Source organism: Oncorhynchus mykiss, chromosome 9, assembly GCF_057628025.1.
Source record: "Oncorhynchus mykiss isolate SJ-2025 chromosome 9, ASM5762802v1, whole genome shotgun sequence".
NCBI lineage: Eukaryota > Metazoa > Chordata > Actinopteri > Salmoniformes > Salmonidae > Oncorhynchus > Oncorhynchus mykiss.
The window spans coordinates 46,747,719-46,770,628 of NC_143030.1; the positions used below are offsets into that span (position 1 = coordinate 46,747,719).

The window sequence follows — 22,910 nt, forward strand, 5'->3', positions numbered from 1 at the left end:
TACAATCACAAAAAATGAAAAACACAAGACAGGGTAGAGACTCAGGGGGATTAATAGTTTGGTACAAATCCAAAGTTCATGATTAAATACCTTAAACCCTAAAAATGGGAAATTAATTATATTTGGTTGAAAATCTAAAAATAATTAATTATCTCACAGAGATGTATGTATCTCTCTCCATACTATTCAGGTAACATATTCTCTAACCTTGAGTTAGAAATCTGCCATTTTCAAGCCCTAGGTAATGTGCTGGTATGTGATGACCTTAATGCCAGAGCAGAGAGAGACAGAAAGAGAAAGACAGAGAGCGAAAGAGATAAACAGAGAGAAAGACACACTGAGAGAGAGACACAGAGAGAGACACACACAGAGAGCGCAAGAGAGAGAGACACACCAGAGAGAGAGAGAGACAAAGAGAGAGAGAGAGAACAAGAGATACACACAGAGTGAGAGAGACACATAAGAGAGAGACACACAGACAGACAGAGAGAGAGACAAAGAGAGACAGAGACCCATAGAGACACAGACAAAGAGAGACATAGAGAGACAGACAGAGAGAGAGACAGACCGAGAGAGACACAGATTGATGGAAAGCAGTGTTGGGGGAAGGCATATGACATTACAAAATCAAGGAACACAAACCACAAGTGTGCAGTTAAAATTGGCAATAAACACACAAGTCTTTCCTTGGGGCTATGGGGTGAGGCAGGGATACAGCTTGAGCCGCACCCTCTTTAACATATATATCAATGAAATGGCGAGGGCACTGCAACAGACTCAGAAATCAAATGTCTACTGTTTGCAGATGGTCTTGTGCTTCTGTCCCCAACTGAGGAGGGCCTACAGCAGCACCTAGATCTTCTGCACAGATACTGTCTGACTTGGGCCCGACAGACTCTGTATGCAGAATTCTGCAAAAATATACTTTGTGTACAATTCAAAACCCCAAACAATGCATGCAGAGCAGAATTAGGTCTATAGTTATCAAAGTCCGGAAAAGAGCTGTTAAACTCTACAACCACCTAAAAGAAAGTGATGCCCAAACATTCCACCACAAAGCCCTCGCCTACAGAGAGATTAACCTAGAGAAGATTCCCCTCAGCCAGCTGTTCACAAACACAAACAGACCCCACAGACCCCCAGGACAGAAACACATTTAGACCCAACAAATTGACAAAGCAAAAAGATAACTATTTGGCACTGGACAGAATCAACCAACTTAACAGAGCAAATTGGAATGCTATCTGAGACACACATTTCTCACAAATCACACAAACCCACACAGGATTTGAAAACAAATCAAACATTGATAAACTCCCATATCGGTCAGGTGAAATAACGCAGTGTGCCATCACAGCAGCACGATTTGTGGCCCGTTGCCACGAGAAAAGGGCAACCAGTGTAAATACAACCTAGATTTATCAGTTTATTTATCTTCCCTTTCTTACTTCAACTATTTGCACATTGTTACACCACTGGACTAAGCCAATAATATAATGTTTGAAATGTCTATATTCTTTTAAAAAGTAATGTTCACTGTTTATTTCCCTTTTGTTTATTGTCTATTCCATTTGCTTTGACAATGTAAACATACGTTTCCCCATGCCAAGAAAGCCCTTTTGAATTTAATTGAGACAGAGAGAGACAGAGAGAGAGAAAGAGAGACTTTAACTGGATGAGAAAAATGAAAGTTATTATTAAGAGGAGAAAAGGCCAGCAGAGAGAGTACCCTGTTCTGTACCCTGCAGTCACTGTCACTCAATTCTCCCTACTGTTTCAGCCTCCCTCCATGCTGCTGGCATCATTGTTTACTACTCAGCGCTCGTCATCGTATCCTATTATGAGTTGACTGGCTGCCCAGATTCCGCATTTGCAGTATTTTGCAAGCAGCTCAACTGTGTAATGCCGTGCAGTGTTTTATGGTATTATTGTCCAGAATCCTAATAATTGTTGTGACTGTAATGATTATTTCTATCTTTTGTGGTTTCCTGAATAGCCATTGTTATCCCTTTTTGTCCCTAAGAAGTCATGTTGAGCGTATGTGTGCTGTTTGTGTGGGTGATACTGTAACACTAAATGGTTGACACTTGGATGTGTCGCGTTCTAAGGCAACCAGGCAGACGGACACACTGTCCTCCCCTGTGGCTTTGTGCCTCTCTGTGATCCCTCCTCCCTCAAAACGTGACCCAGCCAATGCTGCCACTGTCTGTGTGTCATCCAGAACAATGAGAGGCTTTCTCCCGACCCAGTCCCTCCAAGGCTCTTTTCACTGACACCCAAAGAACGGACCATCCACCACCTGCCAGACCTCCAGGAGAAGAGAGAGGCTGGGCTTTTGTTCCCTCTTTCGAGGAGACTGTTGTTCCCCCCTGCTGAACTGTATTGTAGGTATACAGTGCCTTGCGAAAGTATTCGGCCCCCTTGAACTTTGCGACCTTTTGCCACATTTCAGGCTTCAAATATAAAGATATAAAACTGTATTTTTTTGTGAAGAATCAACAACAAGTGGGACACAATCATGAAGTGGAACGACATTTATTGGATATTTCAAACTTTTTTAACAAATCAAAAACTGAAAAATTGGGCGTGCAAAATTATTCAGCCCCTTTACTTTCAGTGCAGCAAACTCTCTCCAGAAGTTCAGTGAGGATCTCTGACTGATCCAATGTTGACCTAAATGACTAATGATGATAAATACAATCCACCTGTGTGTAATCAAGTCTCCGTATAAATGCACCTGCACTGTGATAGTCTCAGAGGTCCGTCAAAAGCGCAGGGAGCATCATGAAGAACAAGGAACACACCAGGCAGGTCCGAGATACTGTTGTGAAGAAGTTTAAAGCCGGATTTGGATTCAAAAAGATTTCCAAAGCTTTAAACATCCCAAGGAGCACTGTGCAAGCGATAATATTGAAATGGAAGGAGTATCAGACCACTGCAAATCTACCAAGACCTGGCCGTCCCTCTAAACTTTCAGCTCATACAAGGAGAAGACTGATCAGAGATGCAGCCAAGAGGCCCATGATCACTCTGGAGGAACTGCAGAGATCTACAGCTGAGGTGCGTGACTCTGTCCATAGGACAACAATCAGTCGTATATTGCACAAATCTGGCCTTTATGGAAGAGTGGCAAGAAGAAAGCCATTTCTTAAAGATATCCATAAAAAGTGTTGTTTAAAGTTTGCCACAAGCCACCTGGGAGACACACCAAACATGTGGAAGAAGGTGCTCTGGTCAGATGAAACCAAAATTGAACTTTTTGGCAACAATGCAAAACGTTATGTTTGGCGTAAAAGCAACACAGCTGAACACACCATCCCCACTGTCAAACATGGTGGTGGCAGCATCATGGTTTGGGCCTGCTTTTCTTCAGTAGGGACAGGGAAGATGGTTCAAATTGATGGGAAGATGGATGGAGCCAAATACAGGACCATTCTGGAAGAAAACCTGATGGAGTCTGCAAAAGACCTGAGACTGGGACGGAGATTTGTCTTCCAACAAGACAATGATCCAAAACATAAAGCAAAATCTACAATGGAATGGTTCAAAAATAAACATATCCAGGTGTTAGAATGGCCAAGTCAAAGTCCAGACCTGAATCCAATCGAGAATCTGTGGAAAGAACTGAAAACTGCTGTTCACAAATGCTCTCCATCCAACCTCACTGAGCTCGAGCTGTTTTGCAAGGAGGAATGGGAAAAAATGTCAGTCTCTCGATGTGCAAAACTGATAGAGACATACCCCAAGCGACTTACAGCTGTAATCGCAGCAAAAGGTGGCGCTACAAAGTATTAACTTAAGGGGGCTGAATAATTTTGCACGCCCAATTTTTCAGTTTTTGATTTGTTAAAAAAGTTTGAAATATCCAATAAATGTCGTTCCACTTCATGATTGTGTCCCACTTGTTGTTGATTCTTCACAAAAAAATACAGTTTTATATCTTTATGTTTGAAGCCTGAAATGTGGCAAAAGGTCGCAAAGTTCAAGGGGGCCGAATACTTTCGCAAGGCACTGTAGCTCCTGCTAAGTCATGTTCCCTATCGTGGTGGAGTCAGAGCTGAGGCTGAGGCCCCTAGCTGTGGTTGTCCTGAGAGTGAGGTATTAAAGCTATAGGGAGAGGGCTCCACGGTAGAGCTGCACGAGGGGCCCTACTGAGTCTGGAGGGAAAGGGCTTCATGGTGGAGCTGCACAACGGGACCTACCCGCTGTACTGCAGGATGCCAATTAGGAAGACCCAAGGAGGAGGAAAACTGCGGAGCTTTGCACGCCCCATTCTTCAAAGACAAGACGCCTCAGTGGTGTGAAGGAGAAGTGAGGAGAAGTGTGTGTGTGTGTGTGTGTGTGTGTGTGTGTGTGTGTGTGTGGACTTTCCCATTAAAGATGCTGTTCGGAGATGATGATGATGAGCCTTCCTCTAATTATGTGTCTCTGTGGCTTTTAACTCCAAACTGATGATGGGCCCTTTAACTTTCAATCAATCTGATTACACTCCCTGTGATCACATTCAGCGGCAAATAGTTAAATAGAATGAACTATACTGTTGGTTGTGCTATGATATGTTGGTGTGGTGTGTCCAGTGTGTTTGCCTGCATGTGTGTGACTGCGTGCCCGCATGCTTAAGTGTGTGTGTGTGTGTGTGTGTGTGTGTGTGTGTGTGTAACATGTGCCGTATTATGTACATGTTAGTGTCCAGTGTGTGTGTCTGTGCACACATGGGTCTCTCAGCGCAGTGCGGCTCCTGTTCCCCAGGTGTTAGAAGTGAAGATTATTGGCTGTGTCAGGGGGCTGCTGAGACAGTAGAGGACAAACCCTCCTGGTCTGCTCGCCACTCTTCCCCCCTCTTTTCCTCTTTCACTCTTACACTTTCTACCTTACTCCATATCTATATATATATATATATATATATATATATATATATATATATATATATATATATATATATATTATTTTTTATAACAATACAAAACATACACATATAAATGACAAGAAACAGACGCTCACAAACATCTACAACATCACCCCTGCTCAGACCGCCTTGCTCACACCCGCATCACTCTCCGTGACGTGGCCTCAAACGCCACCCACGCACTTTCAACGTCTAGATAATGAAGCGTTTGACTTTTCCATTGAGTAAACGATGGCGGAATGGTTGATTTTCCAGTTTTTAAGTAGACATTTTTTTCAAGATGATTGAGGAGACAAGTATCGTCCGACCCATCAGGTACCTCACTGCACCCTCATAAGCCACGTCTTGTAATATGTAGACAGACGGATTAAAAGTACATTTATATTCTAATACTTCTGACAGCCAACTTTCTAACTCCATTCATAACTTTTGGACTTTATAGCATTCCCAGAAGGCATGGATTATTTAGTCATTGTTACTTTTACACTTAAGACATGACTCTGCCGTTGTGCTGTAGAATTTGTGAATTTTGTCTCACGTGTAATAAATTGTATACATTAGTTTATACTGGATCAAGCGTACATTTTCATTAAAGGGACATTTTGCGAATATAAACTATTGGAACGAAGACTTAAAAAGAACTGATATTGGCACAAGATGGAGGGAATGTTGGAACATAATTCATTCATTTACAGTTAAAGGGAAATGTCACCATTTTTTAAACTTCATATTCATCATCTCCAGCACCACGCCAACAGCTACATATGTGAAAATGGCACCTTTCTATGTTTTGTATTCAAAAATATAGAGGAAGGTAAGTGTTTTCAATGACCTCATCAACCAATTAGTATTCAATTAGTAGGCAATGCCCTACTCATAATTGGTTAAAATCACATGATGCACACAGATGATGTCATTGGAAACACTTTATCTTCCTCTATCTTTTTTTCTCCACAAAACATAGAAAGGTGACATTTTCAAATATGTTGATGTTGGGGTGGTGCTGCAGATGATGAATATGAAGTTTAAAAAAATGGTGACATTTCCCTTTAACTGTAATTCCGTTAATTATGTTCCAATATTAATATTAATTCTGTCATGAAAATACATTTATTTCCTATTACCAAGTAATTTACAGTTTCTATACTTTTAGTTTTCCATGTGGACCAATTTATCGTTGAATTCTGAAAAGCTACCCAAGGATTGTTCCATGGGGTTGTGTTTTTAGAGAGTGAAATTGGTTATTGTAGAATACATTTCATTTTCTTCCATATTGTTATATAGTGTTCTTAACCATGAAGTTGTTATTGTTAGCTTTATCCTTTGAAAATATACACGTCAAAATGTCCATCTTCAATGTTCCTCTTTAACAACATGTCAAAGCCCTGGGTGGCGAGTTGATACAATTCCACGTCTGGAAGGCTCAGAATGTCTTCAGTGGGGTAATTGGTATTACTGAGAATAAATATGAAAACTTTGGGAGCCATGCCATTCTGCAGCGGTTTATTCTGCCTGTAAGATTCATGGGAAGATTGTTCAATTTAATTACTGTAGATCTGCTTGCATTTTGTTGAGTAATGGGATAAAGTTTTCTTTCTCTCCTTCACTCTCTCCCTCCCTGTCTCTCTCACACACACGTCCTTCTGGTCTTTCTCCCTGGTCTCCTGCTCTCCCCTACCTTGTCCTTCTCCCTGTATCGGTGCTCCTTTGTGATGTCCCTCTCCCGCTCTCTCCCCCCTGCTCCCTGCTCCACACCCTGGGTGGGCCGGGCTTTCAGAGGGGGACAGCTGTCACTGCTGCAGCAAAAGGGGGAGGGGGGCAGAAAAGAGGAGACGATTGCCTGTGCAGGGGAGGGGGAGAGAGATGAGGGGAGGTGGATGGAGGGAGGGTGGCAGCGGGGAATGGCTTGTTGCTATGGGGATGCCAGGGCCTTGCGCAAGCATGGGGAGCAGCTCGTGCCACTTCTTAGTGGGATAATCCATTGTAATCCCGCAGAGTGCACCCCCCTCACCCTCTCTCATCCACTATTCCCCCCACCCGCCTCGGGGAGATTGGAGAAGTGGGAGTGAAGGAATTAGCATCTGTTAATGCTCGTGCTCAGGTCAGCTCCGCTGAGGGGAGAAGGAAAAAAAGCCTCAAGCTGTCAGAACGTACTGGAGCCACTAATGAAAAACGACAGGCCGCCCCATTAGAGCTCCTACCCCTCTCTTCCACCCCTCCCCTGCTCCTCTCCATCCAGCACCCCCCCCCCCCTCACTGGGCCCTCCCATCGGCCACCACCGCACCTGTCTAATCAACACCTCAGCTCTGCTAATGACGGAGAAAATCGATTCGTCCGTATTAAAAACCAAGGGGATAATTGTATAACAGTAATAGGACAAACTGCGGCAAGTGATATTTTTTGTCTGGCCGGGTCACATGTCATTAGCAGTGTCTGAAGGAGAGAAGCGAAACCAGCTGAGGTTTGGCTATGGGATGTTCTTTAGTGTTGTAAACACACAGGCTTGACCTGGCACAGGTACAGATTGCACAGGAACCACAGGAGTTACCGCTGCCTGTGTTTCAGCCTCTCCCTCTCTTTGCTGTAGCCGGCCCCTGGGGGCCTGTTGTACACACAGGGGTATATTTTTAACACGTACAAGCATGCATGCACACACATATACACACACACACAAACAAACAAACACACTGGTTGTATCACTAACTGGTATGGCAACTGCTCGGCATCCGACCGCAAGGTACTACAGAGGGCAGTGCGAACGGCCCTGTACATCACTGGGCCAAGCTTTCTGCCATCCAGGACCTCTATACCAGGCGGTGTAAGAGGAAGGCCCTAAAAATTGTCAGACTCCAGCCACCCAAGTCATAGACTGTTCTCTCTGCTACCGCACGGCAAGCGGTACCGGAGCGCCAAGTCTAGGTCCAAGAGGCTTCTAAACAGATTCTACCCCCAAGCCGTAAGACACTTGAACATCTAGTCAAATGGCTACCCGGATCCCTCTTTGACGCTGCTGCTACTCTCTGTTTATGATCTATGCATAGTCACTTTAACTACTTTAACGTTACCTACATGTACATATTACCTCAACTAACCTATTTTGTACTTAACACTTATTACAAAAAAAACAAATCTTACAAAAAAACAAATCTTAACTTCTTAAAGCATTGTTGGTTAAGGGATTGTAAGTAAGCATTTCACTGTAAGGTCTACAACTGCTGTATTCGGGGCATGTGACAAATTGTATTTTATTTAATTTTGATTTGAAAACACATCAGTGTGTACAGTGCATTCGGAAAGTATTCAGACCCCTTGACTTTTTCCACATTTTGTTATGTTACAGCCTTTTTAAAAATGTATTAAATAAATAAACAATCCTCAACATTCTACACTCAATAACCTATAATGACAAAGCGAAAAAAGGTTTGAGACATTTTTGCACATTTCTAAAAGAAGAAAACTGAAATACCTTATTTACGTAAGTATTCAGACCCTTTGCTATGAGACTCGAAATTGAGCTCAGGTGCATCCTGTTTCCATTGATCATCTTTGAGATGTTTCTAAAACTTGATTGGAGTCCACCTGTGGTAAATTCAATTGCTTGGACATGATTTGGAAAGGCACACACCTGTCTATTTAAGGTCCCACAGTTGACAGTGCATGTCAGAGCAAAAACCAAGCCATGAGGTCGAAGGAATTGTTGGTAGAGCTCCGAGACAGGTTTGTGTTGAGGCACAGATCTGGGGAAGGGTACCAAAGAATTTCTGCTGCATTGAAGGTCCCCAAGAACACAGTGGCCTCCATCATTCTTAAATGGAAGAAGTTTGGAACCACCTAGAGCTGGCCGCCCGGCCAAACTGAGCAATCGGGAGAGAAGGGTCTTGGTCAGGGAGGTGACCAAGAACCGATGGTCACTGACAGAGCTCTAGAGTTCCTCTTTGGAGATGGGAGAACCTTCCAGAAGGAAAACAGTACTCCGCCAATCATGCCTTTATGGTATAGTGACCAGGCGAAAGCCACTGCTCAGTAAAGAGCACATGACAGCAGGCTTGGAGTTTGCCAAAAGGCACCTGAAGACTCTCAGACCATGAGAAACAAGATTCTCTGGTCTGTTGAAACCAAGATTGAACACTTTGGCCTGAATGCCAAGCGTTACATCTGGAGGAAACTTGGCATCATCCCTACGGTGAAGCATGGTGGTGGCAGGATCATGTTGTTGGGATGTTTTTCAGCAGCAGGGACTGTGAGACTAGTCAAGATCAAGGCAAAGATGAACAAGGCTAAGTACAGAGAAGATATTTAATGAAAACCTGCTCCATAGCGCTCAGGACCTCAGACTTGGGCAAAGGTTCAGCTTTCAACAGTACAACGACCCTAAGCACAGAGCCATGACAACACAACACGCTTCGGGACAAGTATCTGAATATCCTTGAGTGGCCCAGCCAGAGCCCGGACTTGATCCCGATCTAACATCTCTGGAGAGACCTGAAAATAGCTGTGCAGCAACGCTCCCCATCCAACCTGACAAAGCTTGAGTGGATCTGCATAGAAGAATGGGAGAAACTCCCCAAATACAGGTGTGCCAAGCTTGTAGCGTCATTTTTAAATCAATTTTAGAATAAAGCTGTAACCTAACAAAATTTGGAAGAATTCAAGGGGTCTGAATACTTTCCAAAGACACTGTATACATCAAAACCCCAAACTGTCTGCTCAGAGAAGTACCACACACACACATACACACACACACACACACACACACAACACAACACAACACATGCATACAAGCTGAAACACACAATGTAGCCCATAGATACATATGTGTGCTTTCCCTGGACCTGGCTGAATGAAGACGTTTGTGTGATTGGTCGTGCTTTTGTCACAGAGCTCTACCATGGGACCATCCTCAGCCACTGAAGTCACATGGTCTCTTAGGGGCCAGGCAGAACGCTGCTGTGATCCCTGTGCAATAGATTGACCTGACCTTCCTCTTCAGTGACCCCTCCTGCACACTTCTCTACTCTCCTCTCTAGACTCTCGTCTCTCTCTCACTCACTTTCTTGTTCTCTCTCTCTCTCCCTCTCTCTCTCTTTCTGTACTCAACTCTCTGCGCTCTCCTTTCTTTCTCTCTCCCTCTCCCTTTCTTTCACTTCTTCTCTATCTTTCTCCCTCTCTCACTATGTCTCTCTCTCTCAATTACTCCCTCTCTTTCTCTCCACTAGCCTTTACTCTGTGCTCAAACACTTTCTTCTGATGAATCTCTCATAGCTACACAATACCCTGTTCCCACGCTCTCCCTCTGCCTTTATGACAGGCGGCTTGTGTAACAAATGTCAAATGTTAGCATGCCTTTTTACAAGGGTCTTATCACTGCAGGGCTCTGCGACTCGACCATTTTACTCGCATTTGCACCTAAATATTTGACCGTGCAACCCGGAATTTTAATTTAGGAGCACTAGTGCTCCTAGAAAACTTAAAGATTCTAGCTTTATTACCTCAAATATTTTTTATTGTGCTCCTAAATTTCTTTGTGAGCGACTATGTTAACCTTGTAAAAAACATTTTTTTTTAAAGGTTAGCATGGAGCCCTGCACCGTCTGTGTGAGAATAAAGGGTGTGAAGTGTTGGTTATTATGTAGGCTAGTACTGTGTTGTTGTTGCCATGTCATGCTTCCATCTGTTCATCTCTGAATGTCTTAGCACATGTACGCCAGCAAATGAATGTGCTTTTGTGTGAGCGCGTTTGTGTCAGTGGCTCGGGACGCTACTCGCCGCTAGTCTGTGTGCTTGTACGTGCACTTTACTCTGTGGTTACTGGTTTGTGTGTGTGCGCACGCCCATGCGTGTGTGTGTGGATTCTCCTACATGTCTGTTCGTTCGTAGTGTGTGTGCTCTCCCTCATGGTTGAGCAGTATTTCTTTCTCCCTGTAGCTTCATGCTTTAGTTGCTCTGATGCAGTCGAGCTGATTGAATCGTGGACAGACATTGTGTCTCTCTCCCTCTCTCTGCACAGTGTGGACCGGAGAGCCGCCGCTGCCTGTTTTGTTTAATTTATCACTACATTAAATAAATAATCCCCTTAATTAATGCCAGGTTTTAATCTGCCCGGTTTATTTAAATCAATGTACAAGAGGCCAACTACAATAGAAACATTGATTTACGCACACGGTCTGGGAAAATATAGAATTGTCGCAACAGATTAAATCATATTGATTAAAATGTTTCTCTGTCATTTCTGACCAGGTGGGGTTGTGATATATTGCTAACTTTTTGAATAAACAAGTTGTTTCTCTCAGCTCTAACCGCTGTAGGAATGGCGGCATATATCTTCTGTTCAATTAGAAGTTGGTAGATTACTGGCAATGAACATTGACTTGACTTAAAAGGCTCACACTGGGATTGTTTGAAGGTGTCCACCTGTCTGAAATGATCAACGCTGCTATATTACTCTCTGTTGTCTCTGGTGTGCGAGAACAGTTGGAGATGAATGTTGTCGGGATGGCTGATGTAGCGTCCTCCTCCTCTTCTCTTCCTGTGTCTGTCTGTCTGCTGTAGAACGCCGTGACTGGCTCCCTCCCTGCCTCCCAGGGAGGAGCATGGGTAAAACGTTGATTGACTGTCTCTCCCCCACCCTCTCCTGTCCCTGCCTTGGTCCCCTGAGCCTGCCTCTGCCCTGGCGGCTAGAAGGTGCAAAGGCTTTTAAGCGTGTGTGTGTGTGTGCAAGCCTGTGTGTGTGCCAAGCGCTCTGAGACCTTTTCTGCTAGAAGGCGCAAAGAGCTTCTTAGGGGTGTGTGCTCGTGTGTGAGCGAGCACCTGTCCTTGCATGTACGCGGATGAGACCTTGGCGCTCAGAGACCTTTCCTCTCTTAAACACAAACAGTCTCCTTTGTGCCCCTCGGCCTGCTAAACACTCCCATGTATCAAAGTGACATTCCGAATTCACAGGGGCCTGCTGCGCGCCACTGCCACTCCTCAGGAAAGGGAGAGCTGAGGAAAGAGAGAGCTGAGGAAAGAGAGAGCTGAGGAAAGAGAGAGCTGAGGAAAGAGAGAGCTGAGGAAAGGGAGTGCTGTGGAAAGGGAGTGCTGTGGAAAGGAAGAGCTGAGGAAAGAGAGAGCTGAGGAAAGAGAGAGCTGAGGAAAGAGAGAGCTGAGGAAAGAGAGTGCTGAGGAAAGAGAGTGCTGAGGAAAGAGAATGCTGAGGAAAGGGAATGCTGAGGAAAGGGAGTGCTGAGGAAAGAGTGCTGAGGAAAGAGAGCTGAGGAAAGAGAGCTGAGGGGAGAGAGAGCTGAGGAAAGAGAGAGCTGAGGAAAGAGAGAGCTGAGGAAAGAGTGCTGAGGAAAGAGAGCTGAGGAAAGGGAGTGCTGAGGAAAGGGAGTGCTGAGGAAAGAGAGTGCTGAGGAAAGAGAGTGCTGAGGAAAGAGAGTGCTGAGGAAAGAGAGTGCTGAGGAAAGAGAGTGCTGAGGAAAGAGAGTGCTGAGGAAAGAGAGTGCTGAGGAAAGAGAGTGCTGAGGAAAGAGTGCTGAGGAAAGAGAGTGCTGAGGAAAGAGAGTGCTGAGGAAAGAGAGTGCTGAGGAAAGAGTGCTGAGGAAAGAGAGTGCTGAGGAAAGAGAGTGCTGTGGAAAGAGAGTGCTGTGGAAAGAGAGTGCTGAGGAAAGAGAGAGCTGAGGAAAGGGAGAGCTGAGGAAAGGGAGAGCTGAGGAAAGAGAGTGCTGAGAAAAGAGAGAGCTGAGGAAAGGAGAGCTGAGGAAAGAGATAGCTGAGGAAAGGGAGAGCTGAGGAAAGGGAGAGCTGAGGAAAGGGAGAGCTGAGGAAAGAGAGTGCTGAGGAAAGAGAGTGCTGAGGAAAGAGAGTGCTGAGGAAAGAGAGTGCTGAGGAAAGAGAGAGCTGAGGAAAGAGAGTGCTGAGGAAAGAGAGTGCTGAGGAAAGAGAGTGCTGAGGAAAGAGAGTGCTGAGGAAAGAGAGTGCTGAGGAAAGAGAGTGCTGAGGAAAGAGAGAGCTGAGGAAAGAGAGAGCTGTGGAAAGGGAGTGCTGTGGAAAGGGAGTGCTGTGGAAAGGGAGAGCTGAGGAAAGGGAGAGCTGAGGAAAGAGAGTGCTGAGGAAAGAGAGTGCTGAGGAAAGAGAGTGCTGAGGAAAGAGAGTGCTGAGGAAAGAGAGTGCTGAGGAAAGAGAGTGCTGAGGAAAGAGAGTGCTGAGGAAAGAGAGTGCTGAGGAAAGAGAGTGCTGTGGAAAGAGAGTGCTGTGGAAAGAGAGTGCTGAGGAAAGGGAGAGCTGAGGAAAGAGAGAGCTGAGGAAAGAGAGAGCTGAGGAAAGAGAGAGCTGAGGAAAGGGAGAGCTGAGGAAAGGGAGAGCTGAGGAAAGGGAGAGCTGAGGAAAGAGAGTGCTGAGGAAAGGGAGAGCTGAGGAAAGGGAGAGCTGTGGAAAGGGAGAGCTGTGGAAAGAGAGTGCTGAGGAAAGAGAGTGCTGAGGAAAGAGAGAGCTGAGGAAAGAGAGAGCTGAAGAAAGTGAGTGCTGAGGAAAGAGAGAGCTGAGGAAAGGGAGTGCTGAGGAAAGGGAGTGCTGAGGAAAGAGAGTGCTGAGGAAAGGGAGAGCTGAGGAAAGAGAGTGCTGAGGAAAGGGAGAGCTGAGGAAAGAGAGAGCTGAGGAAAGAGAGAGCTGAGGAAAGGGAGAGCTGAGGAAAGGGAGAGCTGAGGAAAGGGAGAGCTGAGGAAAGAGAGTGCTGAGGAAAGAGAGTGCTGAGGAAAGAGAGAGCTGAGGAAAGAGAGAGCTGAGGAAAGAGAGTGCTGAGGAAAGAGAGCTGAGGAAAGAGAGAGCTGAGGAAAGAGAGAGCTGAGGAAAGAGAGAGCTGAGGAAAGAGAGTGCTGAGGAAAGAGAGTGCTGAGGAAAGAGAGTGCTGTGGAAAGAGAGTGCTGTGGAAAGAGAGTGCTGTGGAAAGGGAGAGCTGAGGAAAGGGAGAGCTGAGGAAAGAGAGAGCTGAGGAAAGAGAGAGCTGAGGAAAGAGAGAGCTGAGGAAAGAGAGAGCTGAGGAAAGAGAGAGCTGAAGAAAGAGAGTGCTGAGGAAAGAGAGAGCTGAGGAAAGAGAGAGCTGAGGAAAGAGAGTGCTGAGGAAAGGGAGAGCTGAGGAAAGAGAGTGCTGAGGAAAGGGAGAGCTGAGGAAAGAGAGTGCTGAGGAAAGGGAGAGCTGAGGAAAGAGTGCTGTGGAAAGGGAGAGCTGTGGAAAGAGAGTGCTGAGGAAAGAGAGTGCTGAGGAAAGGGAGAGCTGAGGATAGGGAGAGCTGAGGAAAGGGAGTGCTGAGGAAAGAGAGTGCTGAGGAAAGAGAGTGCTGAGGAAAGAGAGTGCTGAGGAAAGAGAGTGCTGAGGAAAGAGTGCTGAGGAAAGAGAGTGCTGAGGAAAGGGAGAGCTGAGGAAAGGGAGAGCTGAGCGTGGAGGGAAGCAGGGATGGATTTATATTTTTCCAAGAGAGAGAAGCAATGCGATTTTTCATCCCTGCTTTTATCTTCCATTCATATAGAATAGAAACAGATCTATCCCCTATCCAAAATATGCTGTTCTGATCACATCCCAGGGAGAAATGTAGATATTTCTGAGAAGAGGAAAGACACAGGTAGAGTAGAAGAGCAGTGTTCAAAGCAGGGATGCATGAGAAAATCAGCCCAGTCTCATTGAAGACACTGGTTCATCAAAGAGTATTGCTGCGGTTGACACTGTTCTCTCCACTATGTACTCTGTCACTCTCTCTCCCCCTCCCTATCTCTTTCTCTCTCTCACTGTCTTCCTATCTCTCACCCTCTCCTTCTCTCTCTAGCTCTCTCGCAAACTTTCAAGGAAATTAGCGTAACTTGTTGCTCTGCTGTCCTCTGCTTTTAAAGCCACTTTAGCCTCTGGTGGACAGAAAATTCAGTATTGTGTTGATACCTAATTGTTGGTTAGATTGGAGCAAAACACTATAGCTGTGTCCCAAATGGAAACCTTTTCCCTACATAGTGTACTACTTTTGGCCAAGGTCTGTATGGAATAGTGTACAATCCAATACCCATATCGTATCTGTTGTCTTTTGCCCAGATGCCTTGTGTCCTCTTATAGCCTATAGCCTGCTGAAGCTTCCCATGTTATTTCAAGGGCACTTACCGCACTTGTTGTGTCCAGTGTTTGTGGTCCTAGCTGCCTGGTAGCACAGCACATCAATGTACTGTAGCATATAGCCTATAGCCTGCTGAAGCTTCCCATGTTATTTCAAGGGCACTTACCACTCTTGTTGTGTCCAGTGTTTGTGGTCCTAGCTGCCTGGTAGCACAGCACATCGATGTACTGTAGCATTGTGTGGAGACTGGAGAGGTGATCATATGTACCATGCTGTACCTTCAAACAGTGTACATTTTGCCCATGCTGAAGAAAAAAACAGCTAGACTAACACTGGCTTGTCATGCTGGTGATCAGCCTTGCTGTGTTTTTGCTGGTGACTTCCAGCCTTTGCTGTGTTTTGGACCATCATGGACTAGCTTGGTCACAAGCATACCAGCATCCCCAGCATACGCGGGTCACCAGCATACATGCATTACCAGCATCCCCAGCATACGCTGCATTACCAGAATCTCCAGCATACGCTGGTCACCAGCATACATGCATTACCAGCATCCCCAGCATACGCTGGTCACCAGCATACATGCATTACCAGCATCCCCAGCATACGCTGGTCACCAGCATACATGCATTACCAGCATCCCCAGCATAAACTGGTCACCAACATACCATGAGCATTAGCTTGTCACCAGCCTAACCAGCTAGACCAGGGATGGGCAACATGGCCCGAATCCAGCCCGCGAGCACATTAAATCCGTTCTGGGGAAGTTTGAGTAAAAATACATATATATTATGTTTTGTCTTAAGAAAACACTCCAGGCCACTCTTGAACGTATAAAACTAGATAGAAAGTAATTATTATATTACATTTATATTACATCATTATAATAGATTTCAAATAAATTCCCTTTTTCTGACCCGCAAATTGCTTTTGACGAACAAATCGGTATGGAAAGAATCTGTGTGGTCTGTGAAATCCTGATGTGGCCCTCGAGACTAAATTATTGCCCACCCCTGAGCTAGGACTAGCATAGACCAGAATGGACCGGCTTGAAATTTAGGCTGGTTTATGCTGTATTTCTTTCTGCAGGAACTGGCTAGGCTATATGGTTCAAAATGGCATCCAATTCCCTATATAGCTCACTACTTTTGACCAGGGTCCATATGGGTCTAGTCAAAAGTAGTGCACTGTGTATGGAATTGGGTGCCACGAGACTCAGCCTGTCATTAGTAGACATTAAAGCTGTGGGTGGGAAAAAGCAGTCCACTGTCTGTCAGTGTCCGCTCAACTTTACTTTTGCAGCATGTCTGTCTGTCTGTCTCTGCATCCGTGGACAACTAATAGCTTCGGCCTAGTGGTAGTCTGCCATAAAGTGGGGAATGAAACAAAACCTGCTGTGTGTTTTCATCTGTAAGCCTATGCGTGTTACTCTCAGTCCTGTCTGCCTGTCTCAGCAGCTAGATCTTCTGTCGTGCCATACTGAGTAAACTAGCCTGCGTGTTTTCCAGTTTGCCATATTTTCACGTATGGTTTCTTTTAATAGGGACAGGTCGCCTACAAATTCATTGACACGTTGAATCATCCGATGTGTTGCGCCCCTAGATCGTTGCTGCTGACAGAACAGTAGAGTAGTGGAGTACAGTACAGGAAGGACACCAAGGTGTCGTGTGCCTTTAAGAGCAGTAGAGGAGCGTGGCTCCCTCAGCAGGCGACCACACAGTCTTGATGAGGGGGATTTGTGTTGAGCTGACGGGAATTAGGCCTTACTCTTCATGCATGAATAGTTTTTATACTCTAGTAAATACACACCGCCTGCCTCCCTTTCTACGCTGCCGTAACCCACCACCACATCCTCTCTATCTTTCTCTTCCTCCATCGCTCTCCCGTTCTCCTCTTCTATCCTCCCAGTCCTGCCTTTTTGCTTTCCCCCTTCCTTCTTCTCCCTTCTCTCTCCCTCCCCTGTTTTGCCTGTCCCTTTCTCTCAATCTCTCTTCATCCGCCTCAGCCCCTGCCTCACGTACCCTCCTCCCACTATATCCCCCTCCTCCTGCTCCCCCTTGCTTCATCCTCCCTCCTCCTCTTTTGCTCTCTCCCTCTCCCTGACCTGCTCTCTACCCCCCCACCCCTCTTTGACCGCTCATCTCCCCTCTATCCCCACGCACTGGTCTCTACTCTCTACCTCTACCACCCTCAACCATGGACTAACCCACTCTCTCTCATCCCTCTCTCTCTCTCTCTCTCTCTCTTTTTAAATCTCTACCTCCTCGCTCTCCCTGCCCTTGCTTCTGGCCCGCTCTAGCCCCACCTCCCCTCTCCCGCTCTCCTCTCCCTCCCCCCTCCTTCACGGTCATTGACCTGCTCTATGGCTCAGGCTCTCCCCCCTTCCCCCTCCCCTCCCCCAGTGGAGGCTTTGGAAAGCTGACCCCAATACTGCCCTTACTGCACACACGCTCTCCACGGCTTTAAGTCCAAATTTACACACACACATGCACTGGGAGAGGCATATGAACCCCTCTCAGTCCCACTCGGAGGGTTATGCATACAGGCCAGGCAGTGTGTCTGTGAGAATGGGGATCTGTGTGATGAGCACAGGCTCTCCCCACCCCACTGCCACCACAGCACTGCTCTCAGCTGCACAAGAGACACTACAGTCCCTACTCTTCCTAGTCATAATGGGGCTGTGTGTGTTGTCTTTCGTGTGTCGTGTGTGTGTGTCTAGTGTGTGTGTGTTTGTCTGCACGTGTGTGTTTCTGACAGAGACGGGAACGAGGAGGACTGTGGGGGGGGAAACAGGCCATCTTTCAGCGTGTCTCAGTGGCAGAGCTGTGCACTAAACAATCACTTATTTACTAGCTGCCTCTGGTTGAGTTGAGGATGGGGAGGGTGTGTGTGTGTGTGTGTGTGTGTGTGTGTGTGTGTGGAAACAAGTCGACATGCTCGGCTCATGGATGGTCAGACTTGGTATTAGTTTATCCTGGTACTATGATGTACGCCGTTGTACAGTGTAGCTTACATTGTGTGACTGGGGTACAGGGGAGGTGGAGTGCCATGCTCTCATGAATAAGTATCACTGGCTGCCTACCTGGCCCCAGTCCAGCTCGGATGGCTTTAATTAACTAACAGAGCACAGCACCACACGAACCTCTCTGCCTCTTTGCCTGTCTGTCTCTCTGCCTGCCTGCTCGCCTCTCTGCCTGCCTCTCTGCCTGTCTGCCTGTCGACCTCTCTGCCTACCTCTCTGCCTGTCCGCCTCTCTGCCTGTCTGCTTCTCTGCCTACCGCTCGGCCTGCCTGCCTCTCTGCCTGTCCGCCTCTCTGCCTGTCTGCTTCTCTGCCTACCTCTCTGCCTGTCCGCCTCTCTGCCTGTCTGCTTCTCTGCCTACCTCTCGGCGTGTCCGCCTCTCTGCCTGTCTGCTTCTCTGCCTACCTCTCGGTCTGCCTGCCTCTCTGCCTGCCCGCCTCTCTGCCTGTCTGCTTCTCTGCCTGCCTCTCTGCCTGTCTGCTTCTCTGCCTACCTCTCGGCCTGTCCGCCTCTGCATCTTTGCCTGCCTGCCTGTCCGCCTCTCTGCCTGTCTGCCTCGCTTCCTGTCGGCCTGTCTGCTTCTCTGCCTACCGCTCGGCCTGCCTGCCTCTCTGTCTCTCTGCCTGCTGCCTCTATGCCTGCCTCTATGCCTGTCTGCCTCTATGCCTGTCTGCTTCTGCCTGTCTGTCTGCATCTCTGCCTGCCTGCCTCACTATGGCTGTAACACTCTGCTGACTGTGAGTGCAAATAGAGCCACACCACACCAACACACTGAGTATTCCATGTGTATTCTTACTGACTACAACAGCTCGCTCTACTGCTAATCGATGGTACTGACACACTGAGGCCTTGGCTGGGTTGAGTGTGGGATTCACACTCAAGGTGTGATGTAGGCTCCACTTTTGATTTCCCCAAGCTCTCATTGACTGAAATATGTGGTTTTACATCTCTAAATACCATCTCTATGGGTTGTGCGTGATGTGATTTTACCAGTCTAACTGGTGTCCCTCCGTGTGTGTTTCCACAGACGACTCATCCTCAGAGAGCGGCAGCGGGAACGGCATGCACACCATGACACCTCCGTCCGCGGGTGGGGCGGCCCCGGGGTTGGAGGGGGGAGCGGGTGGACCCCCTTACAGGGAGATGGTAAACGGCAATGGGCCCCCGGCCCCGCTGGACTTCAGCACCACCTCCTCGTCCTCATCGTCCGAGGACCAACAGGCGCCGGTCAACCTGAGTGAGACCAGGCTGCCCGGGACTGCCCTGATGAGCCCCTTCCAGCCCGACCCCCCAGATGAGCTGCGCAGGAAGTACCCTGTCAAGCCCCTCCCCCATGCCGCTGAGCTGCGCCTGGACAGAGACTCGATCAGGGACTACGGCAACAAGGTGAGGCCTTCTGCTCATACCTGGGTATGAAATGATTGCAAATACTTTAGCTGAGATTTGATTGAGCTTATACAATACAATGCAACTTTTCTGGTACAGTGAACCAATAGAATAGTCACAAAACTGCAAGCCCTGCCCACCTGGCACTCCAGGCAGACATAAGTAAACACTAAAAAAATAAGGTCTGACGGTAATATATTACACACCAAGTGTTGAGCAGTGAGCCCACCAGGACTGTGTGAGTAATAGTCTGAAAGATCAGCGTGACCATTGTTATAGATGACCACTGTCTTGCTATGAACTATGCAGGGTGAGGTATATACGCAAGAAGGTGAGGTTCATTGGCAGGGCATTGGACAAAGCTGAGAGAGGTTTCCATTGAGATCCTGCCACACTGCAATTACCTGTTCAGTCTCGGCTCGGGAAACCAAGACATTATTCTTGACATGAAACCAGAAAGAGAATGTGCATGAGAGCAGCGAGTGTGGCTGTGCCACAGGAAGTAGTGTGTTGCTGTGCTTGTGATGAGCTGTGGTGAACATCCGTACAGGAGTCAGTGGAGGACAGTGCTATTGGGCCTGTATGAAAGGAGACTGGGGATAAAAGGTTCTTCCTTTCTGCTCTCTGGCTATTGAATGAGACACACACTTCACCATGCTCTGACAATGCAGCCTTGTCCTTGAAGGCATTTTCTTTGCCGCGTTGTCACAGACGAGCGCCATTGGAAGGATCTGACAAGTAGAAAACTTTGAGCACAAAAACGTCTAGCAGTTTTTTATCTCACTGTAATCAGTGTTCCTCACGATTGAGATTTTGCCGGCTGCTTTCAATGTGAAGGGAGCATACAGACGGAATGAAAACCTTACCGCGGCTTTGTATCTCTTCTTCTATTTATCTGTCTGTTCTCTCTGTGTGTGTGTTTATGCATGCACCTGTGTATGTACATGTGCTTCATATGTGTGTGCGTATGCACACATGCACCTATGTATGTGTGTGTGTGTGACAGTCTCCTCAGTACAGCTCAGGAAGCTACGACTCATTGAAGATGGAGACGTGTGCCGAGGACCTGACCGTGACCAGAAGTGCGGTGGCAGCCGAGGACGATGACGATGACCATGAAGATCACGACGACAATGACAAGATCAACGACACGGAGGGTGTGGACCCCGAGAGATTAAAGGCCTTTAACGTAAGAGCTGCTCTCACCTCAGCTAGACATGACCGAACACACACACACACACACTGTGCACTACACATATTAGAGCTCCTCTCACCTTTTCATGACCTTCACCTCAGGAACACAGGAAAGAGCAAATAGCTAGCAGAGCAGACACACAAAGATTCTTCTTTTCAGATGTTTGTGCGTCTGTTTGTGGATGAGAACCTGGACCGCATGGTGCCCATCTCCAAGCAGCCAAAGGAGAAGATCCAGGCCATTATTGAGTCGTGCAGCCGCCAGTTCCCCGAGTTCCAGGAGCGCGCTCGCAAACGCATCCGCACCTACCTCAAATCCTGCCGCCGCATGAAGAAAAGCGGCATGGAGGTACATACCGTGCCTCCCATACCTCATCCTTCTCTTATTCCTACTCTCTTTCCTATTCCACCTCTGTCTTTCTTATTTCTCTCTCATTCAGTGTGCCCAGGCATACCACACCTACCGTACTCCCTCTCCTCTCGCTCTCTCATCCCTTTCTCTTTCACCCCTCTCGCATTCATAACCCCTCTATCAAATCAAATTTTATTGGTCGCATACACATTTTTAGCAGATGTTATTGCGGGTGTAGTGAAATGCTTGTATTTCTAGCTCCAACAGTGCAGTAATATCCAACAATACACATAAATCTAAAAATAAAAGAATGGAATTAAGAAATATATGTCCGGAATCCGGAGTATAAGTATACTGAACAAAAATATAATCGCAACATGGAACAATTTAGGGTGGTTAGAGCATTGGAATAGTAACCGAAAGGTTGCAAGTTCATATCCCCGAGCTGACAAGGTACAAATCTGTCATTCTGTCCCTGAACAGGCAAGATAACCCACTGTTCCTAGGCCATCATTGAAAATAAGAATTTGTTCTCAACTGACTTGCCTAGTTAAATAAAGGTTAAAAAAATAAATAAAAAAATGCAAATATTTTATTTTAGTTACAGTTCATATAAGGAAGTCAATCAATTGAACAAAATTCATTAGGACCTAATCTATGGATTTCACATGACGGGAAATACAGATATGCATCTGTTGGTCACAGATACACTATATATAAAAACGTATGTGGACACTTCTTCAAACTAGTGGATTCAGCTATTTCAGCCACACTCATTGTTGACAGGTGTACAAAATCGAGCACAACGCCATGCAATCTCCATAGACAAACACTGGTAGTAGAATGGCCTTACTGAAGAGCTCAGTAACTTTCAATGTGGCACCGTCATAGGATGCCACCTTTCCAACAAGTCAATTCGTCAAATTTCTGCCCTGCAGAACGCTGCCCTGGTCAACTGTAAGTGCCGTTATTGTGAAGTGAAAACATAGAGGAGCAACAACGGCTCAGCCGCAAAGTGGTAGGCCACAAAAGCTCACAGAACGGGACCACCGAGTGCTGAAGTGCGTAGTGCGTAAAGAAATCATCTGTCCTCGTTTGCAACACTCACTAACAAATTCAAAACTGCCTCTGAAAGCAATGTCAGCACAATAACTGTTAGTCGGAAACTTCACGAAATTAGTTTCCATGGCCGAGCAGCCGCACATAAACCTTAAGACGACCATGCGAAATGCCAAAGCGTCTGCTAGAGTGGTGTAAAGTTCCCGGCTATTGGACTCTGAAGCAGTGGAAACTAGTTTTCTGGAGTGATGAATCACACTTCACCATCTGGCAGTCCGACGGACGAATCTGGATTTGGCGGATGCCAGGAGAACGCTACCTGCCCCAATGCATAGTGCCAACTGTAAAGTTTGGTGGAGGAGGAATAATGGACTGGGGCTGTTTTTCATGGTTCAGGCCCCTTAGTTCCAGTGATGGGAAATATTAACGCTACAGCATACAATGACATTCTAGACAATTCTCAATGCCCGTGCAAAAAGCGAGGTCCAGACAGAAATGGTTTGTCAAGGTCAATGTGGAAGAACTTGAATGTCCTGCACAGAGCCCTGACCTCAACCCCATCAAACACCTTTGGGATGAATTGGAACGCCAACTGCGAGCCAGGCCTAATCGCCCAACATTGGTGTCTTCACCTACTTCCTGTAGGCTGACTAGTCGTTATTGGTAATCAGGCCTACCACTGTTGTGTCTTCAACTTGATGATTGAGTTGGAGGCGTTCGTGGCCACAGCAGAGACAGAGGATTCCCACTCACATTTTCTTTCTGGTTCATATAAGGTCATTGAACTAAGCAGATCAGGCCCAGGTGCTAATACATTGTGAGAGCCACCCCCTTAAGCAGACAGGAACGGACCATATTTTATTTTGCCCCCCAAAATAAAAGGCCTGAATGGGACATTTTCATTCATGCAACATTTGC

The 22,910-nt window shown here is 46.6% G+C and overlaps 1 protein-coding gene across 4 annotated transcripts in view; it reads left to right on the forward strand.

Moving 5' to 3' along the window:
- Nucleotides 1-22,910, forward strand: part of LOC110532105 (nucleolar protein 4-like) — a 124,771-nt gene that overhangs the window by 95,136 nt on the left and 6,725 nt on the right. For all 4 annotated transcript variants that reach the window (XM_021615718.3, XM_036988026.2, XM_090184330.1 and 1 more), the window contains 3 exons: nucleotides 19,029-19,387; nucleotides 20,394-20,576; nucleotides 20,742-20,930. In XM_021615718.3, the coding sequence (XP_021471393.3) occupies nucleotides 19,029-19,387; nucleotides 20,394-20,576; nucleotides 20,742-20,930 (731 nt within the window). The remainder of the gene's footprint in view (nucleotides 1-19,028; nucleotides 19,388-20,393; nucleotides 20,577-20,741; nucleotides 20,931-22,910) is intronic.